The following is a 12970-nucleotide window of genomic DNA, read 5'->3' as shown; positions in this document are numbered from 1 at the left end:
AAAACACAGCAAAGAGATGGAATAAACGCGAGGGGTATTCCCCATCTCTCTCTCTCTCTCTCTCTCTCTCTTTTAATCTCGCTCTCTTTCTCTTCTTCTATATATATATCTGATTAATTACACTTTTCGTAGACTAATTTGGTCATTTTCCCTGTTGAATAATTGAGGCTCCCTCACACTGTAATTGAAAGAGCGGCAGTTTCCCAAAGCAGTCAGTCATCCGGCACTTCAATAACCGCCCGCTCCTCCTTTTACCCCTCCCTCGCCCCTAAACGCGCTGTTCCCCTTCCTCTAGCTCCGCTCCCTCCCTGATTACTGCTTCAGGCATGGAAGGACAGGGAATGGGGAAGATGATCATCACCATCATCATCATCATCATCATCATCATCATCATCAATTTTTCGTTCTCTCTCCCTGCTGTTTCAGAGCTGTAGTGTTCTTAGCTTCCCTCATTAGGCAAATGAGGCGGGAGGTAGATCATTGTTAGGGAAATGAGCCCCAAGCTATTATAGTCAACACAGCACTGTTAGTGGATAAGTGCGGAATGATTGACAGCTGAGGAGAAGACGCACCTGTGTGTCCATGGACTTACTGGACATCCTGGATATGACCTGGAAAGTGAGACATATGACAAAATGTAAGCATACACTACTGTTCAAAAGTTTAGGGTCAACAATACATTAAAATGACCAAAAGTGACAAAGTAAAGGCATTTATAATGTTTTAAAGACTTATATTTTAAATAAAAGCTGTTCTTTCAAACTTTTTATTCATTATAGAATTCTGAAAAAGTATATTTCACAAAATTTCCACAAAATATTATGCAACACAATTGTTTTTAACTTTGATTATAGTAAGAGAATAGTAGTACTCTTAGTAAGAGTGTAATAGTAATGTTCTTTGCGCAATAAATCAGTATATTAGTGTGATTACTGAAGGACCATGTGACAATGAAGACTTAAAAGGGATGGTTCACCCAAAAATTCTGTCATTAATTACTCACCTTCACGTCGTTCCAAACCCGTAAGACCTTTGTTCATCTTCAGAACACAAAGTAAGACACTTTGGATGAAATCTGAGAGCTTTCTGACTCTGCATAGACAGCAACGCAACTGACACATTCAAGGCCTATAAAAGAAGTATTGATTGTTAAAATAGTTCATGTGACAGCAGTGGTTCAACCATAATTTTATGAAGCTACGAGGAGACTTTTTCATGTACGTGTTACTCAAAGAAAGACACAGAAGAGAAAAAAAATTGTTGAATAAAGTTATTTTATTATTTTCATTATTTATCTGTGGCTTCATATAATTATGGTTAAACCACTGATGTCACATGGATTATTTTAACAATGTCCTTACTACCTTTCTGTTGTAGTGGTGTTGCTGTCTATGCAGGGTTAGAATGCTCTTGGATTTCATCAAAAATATCTTAATTGGTTTTGAACAACACGAAGGTGAGTAATTAATGACAGAATTTCTATTTTTGGGTGAACTATCCCTTTAAGTAATGGCTTAAATACAGTTGAAGTCAAAAGTTTACATACCTGTACACCTTGCAGAATCTGCAAAATGCTGATTATTTTACAAAAATAAGAGGGATCATACAAAATGCATGTCATTTTTTATTTAGAACAAGACTTTTCAAATAAAAGATGTTTACATATAGTCCACAAGAGAAAATAATTGTTGAATTGAAAAAAAAAATGACCTCATTCAAAAGTTTACATATACTTGATTCTTAATACTGTGTTGTTACCTAAATTATCCAGAGCTGTTTTTTTTTTTTGAGTTCCTTGCTTGTCCTAAACAGTTAAACTGCAGCAGGTTCAAACACTCACTGATGCTTCCGAAGGAAACACAATGCATTAAGATCTGGGGGGGGGGGGGGGGGGTTGAAGATCAGGGTAAATTTAACTTATTTTGTCTTCTGGGAAACATTTAAGTATCTTCTGTAGCTTCTGAAGGGCAGTACTAAATGAAAAAAAAGACAATTTGTGGCACCTGAAGGATTTTTCTGAAGAACAGCAGGCAGTTGAACTGTTCAGGACAAACAAGGGACTCACAAACAACTATTACTAAACAAAAACAAAAAAAGATTCAAGATGATTCAAGAATCAAGTTTATGTAAACTTTAGAACAGGGTCACTTTTATAAATTCAACTGACAATGACCCTTCTTATTTTAGTAAAATAATTAACATTTTGCAGACTCTGATGCATTTATCTATGTATTACTTTGCGTGTATATAATATATTACATTTTGGTGGATATTAATCTAGTATCCATGAAATCAAATAACTGAATCAGGTTATGCCCAGGTCAGGCTTTTACTGCTACAGAAGTGCATTAAGGGTTTCAGCAACCACAACAAATAAATGAGAAATTCTAGTATCACAATCTTACATAGCTCTCTTGTCCCTCTCTGAGGTTGTAGGTGAGGTCGTGTGTTATGTCCTGCACAAAACGGTGGGAGTATTCAGGATACAGGTCGAGCACCTCATACAGACCCCTCAGATTAATGCACTGCAGGTCGCAATACGTCAGCGCCTTCACGTCAGCGTTCGTTTTTATTACGCGGTCATCAACCGACATATTTGCACCAATCAGGTCACCTTTACCTGCACACAAACAAACAGGAAGATGCAAAAACAGATATATATTTTTTCAGATATCTCTAGGAAATTGCAAGCGTGTTTACTGTTTAGTCAGTGTGTCAATATGTAGGCTAAACTAGAAAGCTAATCCGGGTTCCCTTAGGAGTATGAGGAATGTATAAAGTAGAACGAAAACATGAAAATGTTTCCTAATAATGTTAACTATAGACCTTATTTTATTCATAAATTGAAAAGCACTATTTTTAAAATCCATTAGACTCTCCTAAGGAAATCGTGGCTCAAAATGCTAATTTGTTTACTATTTCAACACTGTGGGACTACAAACAGCTCCATTAGAGGCACAAACGATACTGTTTACTGTAGGAAAGCGTGCAGGCATGTAAACACAAAAACTAGCACAAGTGAACCTTCTTGAGAACTCAATGTCAGAGAGACCTTCCTTTGTCAGCAGGGTGGAGAGAGCGTGTGAGGGAATGATGAGAAAGATAGTGTGTGTTTTTTCCTGTCAGAACTCATAAGGTGATATTAACACAAACACACACACACACAGACAGGACCTAACAGGATGATGGGGATTATATTTTTTCGCACATTTGGTCCACTGTCCTATGAGCCTGCTGTGTGTGTGAAGCCTCACAGAGAGAGTGACCAATCACAGAGAGCAGCTTTTTCAACTGTAGGAACACATGGGCTCTGAAGTTTTCGCTTAATGAAAGGCAGTCTTTTTTCCCTTCATGCACTAAAACTACACTGAGTTTGTTTTTGAGATAAAAACTGTTTGCTTGTGTGTAATCGGTGTGTGGGTTTGTGTAAACTGACCGAGGATGGCTAGCACCATGCTGTCCTTTAGCACCTCCATGGAGCCGGAGCAGACAAAGAAAAGGGCCTGTAAAGCATCTCCTTGACGAAGAAGGTACTCGCCCGGCGCACAGAAAGATGTCTTTATGTGCAGGGAGAGAGAGCGGAGACATCCACGGCTCAGAGAGGAGAAGACGGACAGCTCTAGGATCTCTTTATTTAGATGCATCGCGATGTCCGAACGCAGCTCATCTGGAAAGTCTCTCAAGAGCTGGAGAGAGTGGACAGGATAGAGTGAAAAGGGATATGTAAAAAGAAAAAGGAAATAGAACAAGAATGGGAATGTAAATGGGAACAAAAAAAATAAGAAAAAGAAAAAAAGAAAATTAAAAATAAGAAAAATGGGGGAAACCAAAAAAAGTAAGACAATGAAAGAAAAAGGAAAATAAGGGAAAAAGTGGAAAGGAAAAGTGAAAGGAAAAGTGGAAAAAGTACAGAAATTAAAAAAAATGTTGGGAAAAAAGGAAATAGATAAGTGAAAAGAAAAAGATAGCAAAAAAGAAATAACAGAATAAAGGGAAAGTGAAAAGAAAAATTGAAAACAAACAGACAAAGGCAAACAAAAAATAAGTTAAAAAAAAAAAACAAAGAAATTGGAAAATAATAGGAAAACAAATAATAAAAGAAAAAGAAAAAAATGCAAAGAAAAGCAAACCGGCAAGAAAATTTGAAATATTAAAAAATAAATTAAAAAGGAGAAAACATAAATAGAAAAAAGTAAAAAGTGAGAAGAAAAAATCAAAAAGAGAAAAGAAACAAAGGCAAAAGAAAAATGAGAAAGGAAAAAGAAAAAAACAACAAGCAAAAAGTAATTAAAAAATAGGGAAAATAACAGGAAACAAGAAATAGCAAAAATAAAGAAAAAAGAAAAATGCAAAGAAAAAGCAAAAAAATAAAATAAATTAAATTAAATTAAAATAAAATGTTGAAAAATAAATTTAAAAAGGAAATAGAAAAATGAAAAGAACAAAGAGAGTAAAAAGAAATAATAGAAAAAAGGTAAAAAGTGAGAAGAAAATAAAAGGAAAAAAGAAATTGGAAAAACAAAAGGAGAAGAAAAAAAGGAAAATGCAAAGAAAATGTTGAAAAACAAATTAAAAGAACAGAAAAGTAAAAAGAAAAAGATGGCAAAAAGGAAATATAGAAAGAAGGAACGTGAGAGAAAAAGAAACAGAGGCAAAAAATTAGAAAGAAATAAGAAAAAACGAGCAAAAAAGAACAAAGATTAGAAAAAAGAAATGGTAAAAATATAAGGAAAGGGAAAATGCAAAGAAAAAGCAAAACGGCGAGAAAAATGTAAATGTTGAAAAATAAATTAAACAGGAAATATAAAAGTGAAAAGAAAAAGATGGCAAAAAAGATATAAAAGAAAGAGAAAAGTAAGCAGAAAACAGAAAAAAGAGAAAAGAAACAAGGGCAAAAAATGAACAAAGAATAGGGAAAATAATAGGAGAAAAGGAATAACAAAATGAATGGAAAAGAAAAATGCAAAGAAAAAGCAAAACAGCAAATAAATGAAAAATGTTGGAAAAATTAAAATAGGACACAAAGATAAAGAAAAAAGATAGCAATAAAAGAAATAATAGACAAAGGAAAAGTGAGAAGAAAAAGAGAAAAGAAACACAAAGAAAAAATAAAAATAATAAAGGAATAATAAAAAAATAAGCAAAATGAACAAAGAACAGCGAAAATAATAGGAAAAGAAAAGCAAGAGAACAAATAAAGTTAAGAGTTAACACTTATTTACATTATGAAGAAGAGAAATCTTGTGTTCTCTCTGTGAATTTATGTAACAGCACATCACATTCATTAAACCGGCGTTAAAATCATTAAGCATGCAGCTTTATGAGTTTTCACCCTTAAAACAAAAACTGGAAGTATTCAGGCCATGCCTCATTCCTGCCCTCCGCCACCCTTCATCTGCTCTGCTCATCCATCCATATATGCAACCATCCTTCAGCCTGACTGAATGGCATCTGTCACTCTCCCCTTCACTTACGGCACACACATCCCTCTCTCTTTCTCTCGCTCTCTGTCTTCTGCTCTCCGGCCATCAGCCTCACCATCTATTATTCATAAATCCGTGATTTAGCAAGGTGTTTAGATTCCATCTAAATTTTTTCCGCTCTCTCTCCTGACTCTGGAATAAAGTCCCGGGCTCAAGGACGGGGCACACGCAGTCGTCCCCTCCTCAAGTGTTCAACTGTCTATCTAAATTATACTTGCCTTGGCTGTTGCTTTGCTCGTGGCTTCAGGATGTTACTTCATTATTAGTACATCACTTACAGTACCATGGCATAAAAATGTATGAAACCACGGTGTTCTTTGATGTAAATACGATGTTATGTGATTGCGGTAATCTTGAAGAGTAACTCACTTATTCTGCATCAATACGTAACACTTTATAAAGCACCTTAGTGCAATAGGCAAGAACACCGTATGCTTGCGAAGTTGGCACATCATCTTGCGCAGTCCAGCTGTAAGGAATTCTGCAACGTCAAATGATTCAGCTGTGCTGTGTAATACTCTCTGAAGCGTGGGGTTTACCTCATTGGAGTCGATGCCGTTGTTGACAGACCAGGTGGTCTGGAAGTACTCCAGCATGCGCTGTTTGAGGGTCTGGGGCAGGTGGTGCACACGGATGAAGTCCTTCAGGTCTTTAGTGCGCGTGTGGTAAGAGGACCAGCGCGAGTACATGCGTTGGATGATGGCCGTCACGTTGCCAAAGACCAGAGCGTGCATCAGTGCTGCCAAAGATACAATGACACACACATGCATGAATGTACATTAGGCCTGAATGACCTAACAAGTCATGGTGTCTTCTCTTGAAAGTTGAAAATTAATATCATTTCTACGACGGTCTTTTAGTGCCATGTTAAAAAAAATAAATAAAAATCAATTACAATTAAAGTCCTAATATTTTAAGAATAAAGTCAAAATATTTAGAGAATAAAGTCAAAATTATGACAGTAAAGTCTAAATGTTTCGAGAATAAAGTCGAAATTATGAGAGTAAAGTCGAAATGTTTCGAGAATAAAGTTGAACTTATGAGAGTAAAGTCTAAATTTTTTCGAGAATAAAGTTGAAATGTTTTGAGAATAAAGTCGAAATGTTTCCAAAATAAAGTCGAAATATTTAAAAAATATAGTCGAAATGTTTTCAAGAATAAAGTCAAAATTATGAGAATAAAGTTCCAATGATTTGAGAATAAAGTAGAAATTCCAAGAATAATGTTGAAATGTTTAGAGAATAAAGTTTAAAATGTTTCCAGAATGAAGTTGAAATATTTTCAAGAATAAAGTAAAAATATTGAGAATAAAGTCTAAATGTTTAGAGAATAAAGTAAAAATATTTAAAAAATATAGTCGAAATGTTTTCAAGAATAAAGTCAAAATTATGAGAATAAAGTTCCAATGTGTCAAGAATAAAGTAGAAATTTCAAGAATAAAGATAAATTGTTTAGAGAATAAAGTTTAAAATGTTTCGAAAATGAACTCAAAATATTTTCGAGAATAAAGTCAAAATGTTTAGAGAATAAAGTCAAAATGTTTCAAAAATATAGTCAAAATTTTTTTTAAGAATAAAGTCAAAATTAAGGTTCATTAGTTCATTCAATGTTAATTTCAGCATTTACTAATGCATGATTAAAATCACAAGTTGTGTTTGTTAACATTAATGCACTGAACTAACATGAACAATGAGCAACTGTATTTTTATTAACTAACATTAACAAAGATTAATAAATAGTGTAATAATTGTATTGTTCATTGTTCGTTCATGTTAGTTAATTTAACTAATGTTAACAAATGACATCTTATTGAAAAGCGTTACCAATTATTTTTGTTATTGAGTGCTCTAAATGATAACATGAACAGTTAGGTAAAGAGTCATCAATCATAATTGACAAATCTCATTGTGGATCCTTTCTATTTCTGTGTATTTATTTTGGAGGCACTTGTTCTCTGTAAGATCTGTGGTAATACACAGGTGGTGATTGAATGTGTACATACGTGTTAGGGTTGTAATTGGGTATTATTGTATGTTTGGGAAGGGAGCAGAAGTGCCCCATGGCGAAGGGTGACATTTCACAAAATAAAGGCCATGAATTCTGAATGCGAACAACTGGCGTGACCTCATATCATCCTATTTAATGACAGACAAACATACACAAACATATGCAGTTACACAGATACTGACTATTACTTTTTAGACTATATAGATAGATAGATAGATAGATAGATAGATAGATAGATAGATAGATAGATAGATAGATAGATAGATAGATAGATAGATGCCACGTGAACACTAAAATATTGTTTTTTAATCATGGACATAATTAGAAAAGGTTAAATGGTCTTTAAAATGGTTACACTTATACTGTAAACGGCTAAAAATCACCACCATATAGAGTTGAAGTCAAAAGTTTACATACACCTTACAGAATCTGCAAAATGTCAATTATTTTACTAAAATAAGAGGGATCATACAAAATGCATGTTATTTACTACTAACCTGAATAAGATATTTCACATAAAAGACGGTTACATTTAATCCACAAGAGAAAATAATAGTTGAATTTATGACCCTGTTCAAAAGTTTACATACACTTGATACTGTGTTGTTACCTGAATGATCCACAGCTGTGTTTTTTTTAGTTATAGTTGTGCATGAGTTGTCATGATCTGGGCTGTGGGGCTTCCCTCAGCCACCTGAGGTCGCTGTTTTCCCTTCCCTGCACTGCACTTCCCTGATTGTAACACCTGTCTTGTCATTAGCACTCATCAAAGCTCTCACCCGTTCACAATTATCTGGTCTATAAGAACTCTCATTTCCCACTACTCATTCTGGCTGTATTGTCTCCTGTACTGTCTTCTGTGTGGTTTGTGTTCTTTGTATCCCGTCATTGATATTCTTGCCTTGATCGTGTTTTGTTTTGCCGTGTTGGCCTTTTGGTTTTGTTTATTTTGTGTTTATTAAATATATCTTGCCTTCCCTGCACTTGGACCCAGATCTCGTCTATCTCACCGTGACAGAATGCAGCCAGCCCAAGTGGGTCCAGCGGGTAAGAATTTTTTTGAGGAGGCGGCGTCCCCTCGCTTGGCGGCGGCGTACGCCCGCTTGGGGGCGGCGCCCGCCCGCTCTGTGCCTGACGAGGCGGCTGTGCCCGAGTGGATGGCGGCCATCTACGCTCGTTGGGCAGCGGAGGACGCTCGTCTGGCGGCGGTTCTCGGGGCGGCGGCGACCGCTATCTCTGTTCCTGACGCGACCGTGACCGCACTCTCTGTTCCGGACGCGGCGGTGACCGCTATCTCTGTTCCTGACGCCGCCGCGGCGGTGACCGCTATCTCTGTTCCTGACGCGACCGTGACCGCACTCTCTGTTCCGGACGCGGCGGTGACCGCTATCTCTGTTCCTGACGCCGCCGCGGCGGTGACCGCTATCTCTGTTCCTGACGCGGCGGTGACTGCGCTCTCTGTTCCTGACGCGGCGGTGACCGCTATCTCTGTTCCTGACGCGGCGGTGACCGCTATCTCTGTTCCTGACGCGGCGGTGACCGCTATCTCTGTTCCTGACGCGACCGTGACCGCGCTCTCTGTTCCGGACGCGACGGTGACCGCTATCTCTGTTCCTGACGCGACCGTGACCGCGCTCTCTGTTCCCGAGGCGGCGGCGACCGCTATCTCTGTTCCTGACGCGGCGGCGACCGCTATCTCTGTTCCTGACGCGGCGGCGACCGCTATCTCTGTTCCTGATGCGGCGGTGACCGCGCTCTCTGTTCCGGACGCGGTGGTGACCGCGCTCTCTGTTCCGGACGCGACGGTGACCGCGCTCTCTGTTCCTGATGCGGCGGCGACCGCTATCTCTGTTCCTGATGCGGCGGCGACCGCTATCTCTGTTCCTGATGCGGCGGCGACCGCTATCTCTGTTCCTGATGCGGCGGTGACCGCGCTCTCTGTTCCGGACGCGGTGGTGACCGCGCTCTCTGTTCCGGACGCGACGGTGACCGCGCTCTCTGTTCCTGATGCGGCGGTGACCGCTATCTCTGTTCCTGATGCGGCGGCGACCGCTATCTCTGTTCCTGATGCGGCGGTGACCGCGCTCTCTGTTCCGGACGCGGTGGTGACCGCGCTCTCTGTTCCGGACGCGACGGTGACCGCGCTCTCTGTTCCTGATGCGGCGGTGACCGCGCTCTCTGTTCCGGACGCGGAGGTGACCGCTATCTCTGTTCCTGATGCGGCGGTGACCGCGCTCTCTGTTCCGGACGAGGCGGCGAGGCCAGCTCGCGTTCCCCTGGCTGCGGGGCCAACTCGCGTTCCTCTGGCTGCGGGGCCCGCGGACGTTCCACTGGCTGCGGGGCCCGCGGACGTTCCACTGGCGGCCAGGCCAGCTCTTGTTCCACTGGCGGCCAGGCCAGCTCTTGTTCCACTGGCGGCCAGGCCAGCTCTTGTTCCACTGGCGGCGAGGCCAGCTCACGTTCCACTGGCGGCGAGGCCAGCTCACGTTCCTCTGGCGGCAGTGTCCACTCACGTTCCTCCGCTGCACGGGCCTGGCCCGCCATCCCTCCCCTTGATGCACCTTCCACCGTTCCTCCTCCCTCCAGATTTTTTTTTGTTTTGGAAACGTCTGGAAGCCGTTCCCTTGAGAGGGGGTACTGTCATGATCTGGGCTGTGGGGCTTCCCTCAGCCACCTGAGGTCGCTGTTTTCCCTTCCCTGCACTGCACTTCCCTGATTGTAACACCTGTCTTGTCATTAGCACTCATCAAAGCTCTCACCTGTTCACAATTATCTGGTCCATAAGAACTCTCATTTCCCACTACTCATTTTGGCTGCATTGTCTCCTGTACTGTCTTCCGTGTGGTTTGTGTTCTTGGTATCCCATCATTGATATTCTTGCCTTGATCGTGTTTTGTTTGGCCGTGTTGGCCTTTTGGTTTTGCTAATTTTGTGTTTATTAAATATATCTTACCTTCCCTGCACTTGGACCCAGATCTCCTCTATCTCACCGTGACATGAGTGCCTTATTTGTCCTGAACAGTTAAACTGTATGCTGTTCTTCAGAAAAATCCACAAATTCTTTGGTTTCTCAGCATTTTTGTCAACATTTTCAACAATGACTGTATAATTTTGAGATCCAACTTTTCACACTGAGGACAACTGAGGGACTCAACGCTCACTGATGCTTCAGAAGAAAACATGATGCATTAAGAGCCGGGGGGTGAAAACTTTTTGAATTTGAAGATCAGGGTAAATGTAACTTATTTTGTCTTCTGGAAATGTAAGTATCTTCTGTAGCTTCCGAAGGGCAGTACTAAATGAGAAAAATATTATATTTAGGCAAAATAATTTTTTTACAAATCTTTATTCTGTTCAAAAGTTTACACCCCTGGCTCTTACTGCATCGTGTTTACTTCTAAAGCATCAGTGAGCGTTTGAACCTTCTGTAATAGTTGCATATGAGTCCCTCAGTTGTCCTCTGTGTGAAAAGATGAATCTCAAAATCGTACCGTCATTGTTGGAAAGGGTTCAAATACACAAAAATGCTAAAAAAACCAAAGAATTTGTGGGACCTGAAGGATTTTTCTGAAGAACAGCAGGCAGTTTAACTGTTCAGTACAAACAAGGGACTCATGAACAACAACATCACTAAACAAACAAAGCATAACAACCCAGTATTAAGAATCAAGTGTATGTAAACTTATGAACAGGGTCATTTTTATAAATTCAACTATTATTTTCTCCTGTGGACTATATGTAAACATCTTTTATGTAAAAAATGTTATTCAGGTCAGTACTAAATAAAAAAATAACACACATTTTGCACGATCCCTCTTATTTTGGTAAAATAATTACCATTTTGTAGATTATGCAACGTGTATTTAACTTTTTGACTTCAACTGTATAGACATACACAATATACAAACTTTTTTGGTCTTACACAAACTAAAAAAGGATTCAACCTTGTTTTCAGTTTCTAAATAGGGAGCAGACACATACAGCCTCCAGTTTTTGGATCCTAATGATAATCCAAATTTGTTCTACCTCCAAAATATCTCCTGAACTTCAACCTTTCAGCAAACACACAAACACACACACACACACACACACACACACACACACACACACACACACACACACACACACACACACACACACACACACACACCTCCAATGAGCATGGTGCAGATGGAGAAGATCTTCTCTGCGTCTGTGTTGGCAGAGACATTTCCGAAGCCCACGCTGGTCAGGCTGCTGAGGGTGAAGTACAGCGCTGCGATGTAGATGCTCCGCAAAGATGGTCCGCTGCTCAGCGTTCTGTTGACTGCTACAGTGCTCACCCCCTCGTATGGAGACTCCAAACGCTTCCCAAGCTCGTGCAGCCAACCTGAGAGAGCAAGACAAAGAATAAAATGTGAGATGTAATTAAAAATCTCTCAATGAACTGTGTTTGCATCAGTTTCATGTGTGTCCATATTGTGGAAAATTAGCTTGCACTGCAATGACTCATCAGTGAAAGGAATTGTTCATCTAAAAAGGAAATTTCTGTCATTATTTACTCAACCATACGACTTTCTTTCTTTTCTGGAACACAAAAAAGTTTTTCTGCAAAGTGTTCACACTACTACTTTGCACACAGAGACCTGCTGCACATAAGCACCATAAAAGTACCATTAAAGTCCATACAACTTGTAAACATTTTTAAACACAAATTAACATTTTTGATGAAATCCGAGAGCTTTCTGACTCTACATAGATAGTACTACTACTACCACATTCAAGGCTGAGAAAGGTAGTAAGGACATTGTTAAAGTACTCTATGTGACATCAGTGGTTCAATCGTAATCTTATGAAGATACAAGAATACTTTTTGTGTGCAAAGAAAAAAAAAAGACTGTTTGTAACCCCTAAACAGTTCTCTACAAACAGCAGTTGTTTAGAGGCAGTTCATCAAACACATCGGTTTCTTCATGAAACAATCCTTGTGTTTGCTGATAAGGAGGGACCCATCAGTTGCCACACTCTACACTATCTAAAACAGGGTACCAAGAGGAGATTCCAGCCCAGTGTTGCTATAGTAACTGCCCATCAGTGCAGGCCGGGGGTCAGCGGTCGGATGCTGAGGGGAAGCAGCAGCTTTCCATCAATACTGATCGGGGACCGGGCTGTGGGAATGCTGGTACTTTCAGAACGATCCGTCATTACGGACCATAGAGCAGCACACTGGGCCTAATTACAGCCCCTCCTGCAGTCAAGATGGAGAGAGAAGCCCGCGGCACGACGTCTGGGTGACTGGTTTGTTTGCCATTCGCTCACTCTTTCACTCACTTGGCTGCTTGCTGTCCCTGGTGCATTCTTTCTATCTTTCTTCTCCTCCACTATCACTGTCCATAACACCATCTAAACAGTGTCAGGCTTATCGCTCTTCTTCTGTAACTATAAATTCTGCTTTCCATTATCGTTTGATGTCTTCATCGCACTCTCTCTCTCTGTCTCGC

At 39.9% G+C, this 12970-nt stretch overlaps 1 protein-coding gene across 1 annotated transcript in view; it reads right to left on the bottom strand.

Moving 5' to 3' along the window:
- Positions 1 to 12970, bottom strand: part of kcnh8 (potassium voltage-gated channel, subfamily H (eag-related), member 8) — a 71169-nt gene that overhangs the window by 16306 nt on the left and 41893 nt on the right. The window contains exons 8-12 of the mRNA XM_073821796.1: positions 11641 to 11859; positions 6023 to 6222; positions 3437 to 3686; positions 2406 to 2620; positions 573 to 611 (exon numbers count right to left, since the gene is read on the bottom strand). Of these exons, the coding sequence (XP_073677897.1) occupies positions 573 to 611; positions 2406 to 2620; positions 3437 to 3686; positions 6023 to 6222; positions 11641 to 11859 (923 nt within the window). The remainder of the gene's footprint in view (positions 1 to 572; positions 612 to 2405; positions 2621 to 3436; positions 3687 to 6022; positions 6223 to 11640; positions 11860 to 12970) is intronic.

Source organism: Garra rufa, chromosome 17 (assembly GCF_049309525.1).
Source record: "Garra rufa chromosome 17, GarRuf1.0, whole genome shotgun sequence".
Taxonomy (NCBI): domain Eukaryota; kingdom Metazoa; phylum Chordata; class Actinopteri; order Cypriniformes; family Cyprinidae; genus Garra; species Garra rufa.
Note: the sequence above shows the minus strand (reverse complement) of the source record. Positions and strands in the feature narration are given on the sequence as shown.